General features: G+C 36.5%; 1 protein-coding gene across 1 annotated transcript; it reads right to left on the reverse strand.

Moving 5' to 3' along the window:
* Positions 5,917-11,109, reverse strand: LOC109228962. The gene is made up of 6 exons (XM_019394240.1): positions 10,837-11,109; positions 9,717-10,406; positions 7,692-7,777; positions 7,101-7,411; positions 6,952-7,023; positions 5,917-6,856 (listed from the first exon to the last, which is right to left on the reverse strand). Exons 1-6 carry the CDS (start codon positions 11,012-11,014, stop codon positions 6,571-6,573), a joined length of 1,623 nt encoding a protein of 540 aa, XP_019249785.1. The 5' UTR covers positions 11,015-11,109; the 3' UTR covers positions 5,917-6,570.

An 11,495-nucleotide genomic window follows, 5' to 3' on the forward strand; every position in this document is an offset into this window, starting at 1 on the left:
AGCCGCCGATGTCAAGTCTATTCGAGAGCAAAAGACCAATGATACCATGTCCCTGCACCAACTCCTTCGTCATCAGATCCTCCTCCACTCAATACCTCTTTGGAAAGTCTTGACATTCCAATTGCTCTTCCCAAAGGTAAGCGCCAGTGTCAATCAATATATTCCATTGCTAACTTTATCTCCTATGACCATTTATCTCCTGCATCTAGCTCTTTGATTGCCTCTCCAGACTCTATCTCTGTACCAAAGACAGTTAAAGAGGCTTGAATCACCCTGGGTGGTATAATGCAATGCTTGAGGAGATCCATGCGCTAGATGAAAATCACACTTGGGATTTGGTAGACTTACCAAAGGGAAATAAGGCAGTGGGATGCAAATGGGTCTTTGCAATCAAGGTAAATCCAGATGGTTCTGTGGCTAGGCTTAAGACTAGACTAGTGGCTAAAGAGTATGCTCAAACTTATGGAGTGGATTATTCAGATACTTTTCTCCGGTGGCCAAACTCACTTCTGTTCGCTTATTTATTTCCTTAGCTGCCTCCGAGCATTGGCCTTTACATCAGCTAGATATTAAGAATGCATTCCTTCATGGTGATCTCCAAGAGGAAGTATACATGGAGCAACCACCTGGTTTTGTTGCTCAGGGGGAGTGTGGGAAAGTCTGTCACTTGAAGAAATCCTTGTATGGTCTGAAGCAGAGTCCCCAAGCCTGGTTTGGAAAATTTAGCGAGGTAATTCAAGAATTTGGGCTTTTAAAGAGCAAATGTGATCACTCAGTCTTCTATATACAATCAGCGGTTGGCATTATCCTTCTCGTTGTGTATGTTGATGACATTATCATCACAGGAAGTGATTTTGCAGGAATCTCTTCTCTCAAACCATTCTTGCATACTAGGTTTCACACGAAAGACTTGGGGCAGCTGAAATACTTCTTGGGAGTAGAAGCAACTAGAATCAAGAAAGGAATTTTTATGTCTCAGAGAAAGTATATCCTTGACTTACTTGCGGAAACTGGAAAGTTGGCGGCCAAGCCTTGTAGTACTCCAATGGTTCCCAATGTGCATCTTACAAAAGATGACGGTGATCCCTTTGATGATCCAGAAAGATAGAGGAGGTTAGTTGAGAAACTAAACTATCTTACTGTAACTCGTCCAGATATTGCCTTTGCAGTGAGTGTTGTTAGCCAATTCATGGCTGCACCTACAGTCAATCATTGGGCAGCTTTAGAACAGATCTTATGCTACTTAAAAGGAGCTCCTGGACTTGGCATATTATATAGCAACCACGGACATGCTCAGATCGAGTGTTTTGCAGATGTTGATTAGGCTGGATCCAAAACCGATAGAAGGTATACTACCGGTTATTGTGTCTTTGTTGGTGGAAATTTGATATCATGGAGAAGCAAGAAACAAAATGTTGTATCTCGGTCAAGTGCAGAATCTGAGTATAGAGCTATGGCATAGGCCACGAGTGAGATTATGTGGATACATCACCTTCTGACAGAAATTGGGTTGAAGCACCCTATACCAGCAAAACTCTGGTGTGATAATCAAGCTGCTCTGCATATCGCCTCGAATCTAGTATATCATGAAAGAACTAAACATATCGAGGTTGATTATCACTTTATTCGTGAGAAGATTCAGGAGAACTTGATTTCTACCAGTTATGTGAAGACGGGAGAGCAACTAGCTGATTTGTTCACAAAGGCGCTGAATGGAACTCGAGTTAATTATCTTTGGAACAAGTTGGGCATGATCAACATCTATGCTCCAACTTGAGGGGGGAGTGTTGTAGAATATTATTTATAAATATAGTCCAGATACATTTACCATATCAGTCCAGATACATTTAGCCTGTAATATTCTCTTTCATTTGTTTTGATTTCTTTCCTTAGATTTCTTGTAACTGTATAAATTCCTTTCATATTCATGAATAGAAATCATCAACTTCTACCATTGAATTACATTTAAAAAACACATTTTATAGCCTTTAACTACTCATATATAAGATCTTGAATGTGATCTCTCCTAATATATTTTAATCATAATTGCTAGTCAACCGGTAAATGGACTCATCATTATACTCTCTCTCTAGTCCAATATGCCACACTGTTGTATTTAAATAACATCTTAAATACTGAATACTGTTATAAAATAATAAAAGAAGAAGAAAAGTATTGCAGAGAAAAGTAGAGGGAGAGAATTCTTATTGATTTTGGGATCAATTACAATGGAATAGAACCCTCTATTTATAGGGAGAGGGTGACTTAGCCACCAAGTAATAAACCCTAGAATCTCTCTAAATATAGACATTCACCATAAATAAAATTCTATTTATAACACTCCTCCTTGAATGTCTATTCAACAGATAATGTGCCTCGTTAAAACCTTAACTAAAATAAAACCCAATGGAAAAAAAATTCAAGAAAAGGAAAAAGAGTACACGTATCTGACAATACGCCTTTTGGTTGCCTCGTTAAAAACCTTGCAAGAAAACCCAGTGGGATAAAACCTTATAAGGAAAAAAGAGTACAACGCATATTAACTCCCCCTGATGAGAGCATCAATTCACATCCTTAAGCATTTGCATTCCAATCTTGTGCACCATCTTCAAAAGATCTTTGGTAGAGATTTGATAAACAAATCAGCCATATTAACTTGAATGAATTTGTTTCACCTTGAAATCATCATCCCTAATAGATGTATTGTCTTCATATGATCTTGTTGTAATCGTCAGTTCAATATCTTCACATAGAGGTGAAAACTCTTGCTATCATATTATCATGCATATAGTTATAGCAAGATACATTTGTGCACAAATTGCACTGAGGAAGTGGTACTTCAAGATCAAGAATTGTATATGCTTCGAGCAACTTAAATCCTTCATGGATTGTCATATAAATTAAGTCATATAAGCCATATACTAGACTTTAGATGCATATCAAGTTTTCATGTCATGCTAGACATATAAGATATCGAAAACTGATTGCACATACCATTGACTTTATACTTTCAAGTGTTAGAACTACATGTTCAAAACTACATGTCTTTCATATGAAACCAATTCTATTCGAATTGTTTCTTCAGACTTAAGATCCTCATATATATATATATATATTTAGCGCTATCATAGATGTCGTCGACAAACATTTTATATCAGTTTCAATATTTTTTCATAAAGACATAACATAGAGATCTCTTCATTCATATTTTCAGGTACCTGAATCTCTCTTGAGATTTTATGAAGTGTTATGTCATATGATCTTCTAGATCACTTGCCTCCTTTATTATGATCATTTTGATCATTTGCTCATCTTCTTTATCAAGAAGTTTATTTGAAACCGATTTGTCTATATGCTTTAAGCGTACTATAGACTTTGTCCTTCTAGGACTTATTCTAATAGGAGCATTTGCAATGAGAATATAGTTACTTTCTTTGGGTCAGCAAATGCGTCTGGCATGCTTCGTAATAAATTGCACATGAATTATCCTTTTATGAACTTCAAGTTCATATTATTTTATTCGGGGATCTAGATGTATAAATGATAATTCATTCCATGTAACTTTTTCTCAACTGTTGTATCTTGTCTCCCCCTCATGTTAGAAAAACTAACTTGTTTTCTCAACTTTGAGAACTCATCTTTGTGTGTTATGGTGTTAATCAAAATATACACCGCACATCAATAATAATGAGATAGAATTATTTGGTTCCTGACCCTGAAACCACTTGTGAGGGGAGAATGTAATATACTTTCGTATATAACCTATATCAAACTGATATATATAACTTTGTTCTCATAAGCAATAGTTTAGCTATTAAGTGGAGGCACTCAATAAATCATCTTGCTAAACCAGTTGTGATGTAAACCAACTTATCAAGATAAACTTCTTGAATAAAAAATCTGGAAATTATGCTCGAAATTAAATTATTGAGCAAGTTACCTCGCAAAATACCATGTTGCGGGTTAATAATAATTGCACATGTAACCATCTCATAGATGCATCTTATGTGGTATACATGGCAGGTGAATGGGCCCATATTCACCTTTGATATTTCCAGCATTCATGGGATTCAATCCCAATTTTAGTTGGTATATTAATTAATGAGAACAAGCAATGTAAGAGAATACGTAAAGAACTTTCTAGTTCTTTAATATTTACCCATGTAGATTCTCTTTTATTTTTGCACATCATACTTGAATTAACATGGCTAAACCAATTATGCCAACTGGATAAATTATCAATATTGATAAACTTCAGGTTTACACCATGATGTGTGCAATTATGAATAAACTCCAAGTTTATTATGATATGGGTTTTTATATCAATAAACTTTTCTTTATTGTGGCATTCTTTTGTTTGTGTAGTACAAACTGGAGAATAAAGCGGGTAGCTTTTCACATACATATTACCCCGCTACAAGTTGTAGTAATAGAAGATATTAAATCTTTTCTTTATTTATAGTCTCAATATGACCAACCGTTTTCGCGAATACTTTAGAAACTCAATAAGTTTCTTTGAGACTTACTACAACACAACGTCTTATTGATAATCAATTTTCTCCAAAATAGTATAATTGACTCTTCCAGAGCTCTCAATTAATTTGGTACTACCACATATTCATCAACATCCATATGGTGAATATCTCTTTCAAGGAGAAAGTTATACCGTTATAGTCATGGTCAAAATTATATGCAAGATCTGTTTCTTGCATTACTGTTATTCTTTAATAATCACATTACCAAAATATTTTGGCATACAATATGTACGTGACCAATGGTCATTCATGCCATAATAATGATATTTTTTTCTTATATCATCTCAAACCTCCTTTTAGAGGTGAGTGTGGTATATTCACTACCACTAGCACATTCATATTCTTCCAAGAATGAATATGTATTCATAAATGAGATGTTTTCACATCCACATCATGAATGGACCATAATCATCTATATGTGCTTTATAAAATATCATGTCAAATCGACAAATATTTTTCACAGAGTGAAAGATTATTTTGAGAATCCTTATTGTTCTCATTACCATAAATAATGACGATTATAATTTCGTCTATTGCCACGTCCATATTCATTGATACATTCATAGTAATAATTTTGTCTTCTTTCAGACTTATCACATACTGCTATCACATTCTCTTAAGGGAATAAGAATGGAGCAAATTCAATGGGGCGGGTTTTCAATTTTTGTGCTCACGATCATACATGACTTTTGATCATGGCAAGACATAGAAATTTTACCACTTCGGGTGGTTATAGTTTCTTACAAACTCCATTAGAGTTGTAATCAAAGTTTATTGTCTTTGCTTGTATTTAAAATCAAATTATAAAAAAATACGGTGAAATACATACCTTAAATCCAGAATTTAATCATGAAGGAAGTTCATGGAACAATTGACAATCATTATGCTCAATCCCAAAGCTTCTACTCAATTGGTTAGAGTCTCGTGCTGATAACGTGTTATAAAACAATAAAAGAAGAAGAAAAGTATTGCAGAGAAAATTAGAGGGAGAGAATTCTTATTGAATTTGGGATCAATTACAATGGAATAGAACCCTCCATTTATACGGAGATGGTGACTTAGCCACCAAATAATAAACCCTAGAATCTCTCTAAATACAGACATTCACCATAAATAAAATTCTATTTATAACAAATACTATATACTTTCAAGTACTATAATTATTTTAATATTCTTTGTACTAGCATTTAAATTACAAAGATAAAATTAATATTTTCGATTTTGAGCCTAATAAGATGGTATAATTGGCGTAAGACCAAATGATGAAAATGTATAGTCATAGAGCAAGTTAAGAGTTCGGATCCTCCGCTCATGTTCCTATCATTAGCCTTCTTTCTGCTTCGCACCGTAAATATTCCAAAAAAAATTTTGAGCCAACAAGTAGAAAAGCAAAGACTGTCAGACAAGATAACTTAGCTCTCAATGTATAAGCTCAACCGATTAACGATACAAGCACTAGGAGAAAACATTACAGTAGTAAGCAAGTACAAATGCTTGTGCGCAAATAACTGTTACCTACAACATATGAATTGAATACCATGTAAGCTTCACCAATATCAAGTGTACATGGATGGACTTAATTCTTCACAAGGTGCATTATTCAAGTAGACAGAGTCCAATCTTCAGCAGGGTTTATCCAAGCTGCCAAGTAGTTATTTGCATAGCTGCCTCGTGATATACATACACTCCATTACCACCGCAAACTGGAACACCACACATACATCGGATATATTATCAGATCAGATATATTATCCACCCATCTCTAGATCACATGACCACCACTCTCAGCTTGATTGTGCCTCATTCACATTCATACCTGGTTTCCGGAAATTATTGTAGTACAAGATTTCAATGCAGAGAGCAGGATTGAACTTCTATTTTAGAAGATATTCATCCAAAGGAGTATCAAGCAAATTCCTCTCAGAATTTTAATACTTCAACAGCTCGAGGTGAAGATAAGAAGAGACCTCCACCAACAGAGCCATTAATTTTAGCAGATGACGATGGATCAAAACAATCAAGTCCGAATATACCTTCAATTTTCTGTATTCACGCTAAACCTCTGTCTGTTTGCAGGTCCTTGTCGATATCGACCTGTGTAACGGGGCTCTGAATGCCTTCTCATTGGCATCTTTACTCTTTCCATGCTCTCTTCCCGTAGTGCTGACTGTTTTCTTGCAGAATACCTTGGTTTTGAGGAGTTCGATTTCTTCTGTCTGTCTGTTTCATATGACAAGGGCTGCAGCCCTTGTAAATCTTGCTCAGGAACATATCCAACTGGCCTTTTAGATTCGTCCATTCTTCTAAACGTGATTGAAATCCTATATGAAGTACCGGTTAACAAGATGTTAGCATATTGTGCAAGGACACAGAAGATTTAACTATGACTCCAGAGCTCTGAACATTCAGTGTGTACCTTTTAGTAGGCACAGCTGGCACACAGTGTTTAGCTACATCAGCTCCATTTCCATTCAAGACCAGTACAGATCTGGAGTAATATAATGTCAGTTATGATCAATCCTCCTAATTTCAGTAGTATGAGAAGAACAGCACACTCTCACTTACCCCACTGGCAACGGTATTGCAATTGCACCAGCAAACTCACCGGGACCCACTATTTTCAAGTTGGAACCAAACACAATGTTGCACTCGCTAAGGAATGAAACGGTACAAAAGGGACGCACAAAATCATGATTGTCAATATGCGGTGGTATGCAATCTCCCTCTTCATAAATGTTGATAATACAGCTGTCTGGAACACAAGTCGGAGGCATCACATGCCACTTTACAAGCCTTCTAATCATGACCTTCAAAAGATCAGGCAATGGATCAACAGTTTCACTTTTGAGGATCCCTGGGGGATTCCCACTCTTATCCTGCCATAAAGAAAATTCAGTCATTATGCTATGCATACATTCAACTTCCTTTCAGTGATTAACCCCATATGCTACAACCCTATCAAAGAAGAAAGCTGTGAATTAGGGGAAAAGAAGTCTTTACTATGTTGTCACCTAATAGGCAATAGTTTAAGGTACTCCATTTACTGTTCTGAGCCTCTGTATGTGTAGGTGGGAGGGGGAGGGGAAGGGGGAGGGGGAGGGGGGGGGGGTTCTGTGTGAAGAGGGAGGGATTAAGATAACATTGTAGAAGACTTACTGGTGCATAGTTGTAACAACAACCAAATTGGATTGTCACACGTCCTTTGCCCCTCATCCACTTTGGTGGCGCAGTATAAGTCCTCTCTAAACAATCAGCACAGGCATGTAAGAGCCATGAGATAACTAAAAATGACTGAAAGAACTTAACAAACAAATTTAAATGGAAATTTAAGGAGGAAGCTAAAAAAAACATCTTCCTCTTCACACTCTTCACAAGTATAAAGGAAAAACTAAACCAGATCAAACTAATTGATGAAGCGAGCCACGAGGAAGAGAGATGGACATTGAACTATAGTAGAATTACTGAATTAGAATGAGTGGGAACTACCTTTAGGAAAATCTTGAAAAGAAGAGGTGCATGTCGTTCTTACAAAAAAGCACAAGTTAGTCAACGGAGTAAATGTGCACCTTGTCAACTACTTCCAAATTTTCCAAATGAAAAGTCATAGTTATGCCTCAACCTTTACTTTGAAATTCTTCTTTCCTATACCATACTCACAATATTCTATGATACCCTTGTTAACAAGGGAGAAATTTCTAAGCTGAATCAAGAAAAAATTGGTGGTAAAACTCTAGATGTATTGGTATTACCAACGTAGAAGCAGGCTCTTTTTTTATGAGTATAGGCACATTAAACAAGGAAAATTTCCTAATTACTGGATTTCTAATTTTGGCACACCATTAAACATAATCTGTTAGAAATCCTATGCAATTAATCCAGGTATGTATAATGAATCTACACACATCTGACAGTAACACAAGCCATTTTTTTAATTTACATCAAATCCAAAAAAAAGACGAAACAGATTTCTCATGCAGCATATTACCACCTTAAAAAGATATCACAATCTATTTCCCTGTTGACAGTTAATCTGATACATTGAATTTTAACCAGTTCTTTTTCTCAGTCCATCTCTTCTTTCATCTCTTTAATGTCTGGTAATTAACATAGAAGAGTATGTGCTATCACTAAGAAAAAACTAAAATAGGATAAATTTACTAAGACAAGATTCCCCATTTCAACACTTGGAAGTCTGGGATGCCCAGACGGCCAGACCAGCTTAGCTTTAACATACAATGATGAAATGTTTCACGTACTGTAACTCTCAATAACAGACAAAAGGAGAAATAACTAATAAGGTATTTGAAAGATACACAACCACTAACGTTGAATCTGAGATCCTCCCGAATAGGTAGTAAGTAAGTCTTATAGTAAAAGATACTGATAGGTAGAAAAGGTGCAAGCTGATGCAATAGCTTCATCCTCTCTCAAGCAAAGCCGAATTCGTTTCTTACTTTTCCTATAGTTAAACTAATGCAATAACTCCATGTCAATCACCCTACTTGAAAAACATTAGCATCTAAATAGCATAGGATGCAAACTGGATGACCATCTGCCAAAATGAAGATAAAGGCATGAACAACAATGGTAACATTGAAAACGTTATTCCAGATCTAAATTGTTAGAAACACATATGCATTTGACAAATAACCTTGGTATCTATGCTAGAAATACAAATTATTTAGCCCTCTGGTCAATGAATTGGAAAAAAGAAGGGAATCCGCTAGCTAATACCAATCATCGAACACTCTACTAATTGTCTAATGTTAAAACAAGTCTAACAACAACAAAGTGGATAAATATGAGTGTTCTGGTTCACAGAAACACCTGCTCAAATACATTTGAAGATCAAACATCAACAGAGCTAGACGATATCAATCAAGCAACTATGCTTGTCTTATACTAGTTGGCCCCACAAGGGATGCCAATCCTTGTATCACTGCTGTCCAAGCACACATAACTCCGGGCTTCTTATGTGATCCAGCAGATAAGTGCTGGTATCATCGCATCCCTCACATAATAAGATTATTGTATGTTGGCCGTCTAGCTAGTAGCTATAGCTCCCTACTCCTTAATCCTGGCTTGGACTCACTATGCTTTGCCAAGCTCAATATGAAAACAACATTCATTTGAAAATAGAAAAAAAATGATTAAGAGAGTTGTATAAAGGATAAAACATACCTTTCAATTCACCATTCTTCCCCATCTGATCAAGCTTCTCTACATATTTAACTATTCTAATTTGCTCAGCTGCGCTAAAGACACCCTTATGTAGCTCCAATCCATCAAGTATGTTCACGAATTTCCCATTCACCCTCTCCAAACATATGAAATCCTTTTTCCTCTTCACATTGCAGAATCTAATGTATTCTCGTTGTTCCCTTGACAATTCTGTTTTTGGCTTACTCTCCGGAGTAGTAATTTCCTCTTCAGACACACCATTCACCTGACTACTCAAGGCAATTGACTCACTCACTTGCTCTGCTTGAAGCTCATCCTCCTGAGCCATATCAGCCCACGACATCTTCATTTTCGGGGTAGTCACAGGTATGGATGAGCTGAATGCTTCACTTGTAGTTGCCTCTCCAACAGGCCGAGAAACGGAATCCGCACCATCTATACAACTGTCAGATGAATGCCTGTCCACGGAAGGCTCCTCAAATGGCTCCCCCCCACCAGCCCCGTCTTTCCAACTCCCCAATGAGTTTGTATCTGCATTATCATTCAAGTCACCACAATCATTCCAACTTCCAAGTGAATTGTTGTCACAATTCTCTTGACTCCCATTGCATCCATCCGAGTCACAACGTTCCGGAGTCAAAACACTGATATTCTTTGGTTGCTTCAAGCATTCTGCATCACCACCAACTTCTGCAATCATACCAACAAAATCTCTGATCAGAAAAACTCACTAAATCAACAACTTTCTTCATCATTAAAGTATATCCAAAAACATAAGCAAGACAAAGCAGAATTCAATTTTGTTTGGCCCATCGTTATCTACCAAAGAAACTTTAACTTTGCATATGTTATCTACAACAATCTTCAAAACTAAGTAATACCTCCCAAAAAAACAACAGCTTTACTAATAAATTTAATCAAAAGCCAAATAAATAAGCAAACTTGAATTAGGACACTGTCTCTAGAGGAAAAACTCGTCCAAGCGCAAAAAAGCAGGGAACTTAATGCAAATTGTGAGAATTAGTACATGAGCTACAGAGTTTATATCAATTGATTACACATGCATTAACACATATTAATGTAAAGAATACAAAAATAGAGAAAGAGAAAGAGAAAGTACTAAAATTGAGGGATCGGATGCGATCGGAGAGGGTGTTGGTGCAGGAGTGGCAGAGGTCACGGGAGAGAAAGGGAAGCCAATTGGACAGAAACTCTGATGCGATTCGGAGTTCTTCGGGATTGTAATTGAGGAGGAACGGATCGTCCTTCTGAGTTCGCTGCTGGTCGGACACGGACATGGCGGGCGAGTCAACTCAGTGAATAGAAAGAATGTGCGAATTGTTCTGTTAAAGTATAGATGCGAATTGTGGAATGGAGGAATTTGCGTGTGAAGCGCTGCATTTGTTGTTATTCTGTCGAAATAGCAAGGGTGTATTTGTCAATACATAGTTGACAAAGATTAGGCGCGGTTGAGCTTCCAAAGCCCAGTTTGATAAGTACAGTATTAAATTTTCTGACTGCAGACGCAACTACTTTTTAGTTTTTAGACAATACGAGCAGGCGCCTTAAAAAAGGAAATTTTAGAAATTGAGAAGAAAATTTAGAAAAAAGGAAGTGGAAGAAAATGGTAATTTTGAGTTTTACTGACAGCACGTGTGAAGAATTTTGAATGTTCGCCAGCACTCCAATCTCGAGTCCGGAACCAAAATGTGATTCTTTTGGACTCAAACTACACAAATAGGTATAAAAAAAAAGTTACCATACTATATATAACGCCAG

The sequence above is a fragment of the Nicotiana attenuata genome, chromosome 7 (genome assembly GCF_001879085.1).
Source record: "Nicotiana attenuata strain UT chromosome 7, NIATTr2, whole genome shotgun sequence".
Classification (NCBI taxonomy): domain Eukaryota; kingdom Viridiplantae; phylum Streptophyta; class Magnoliopsida; order Solanales; family Solanaceae; genus Nicotiana; species Nicotiana attenuata.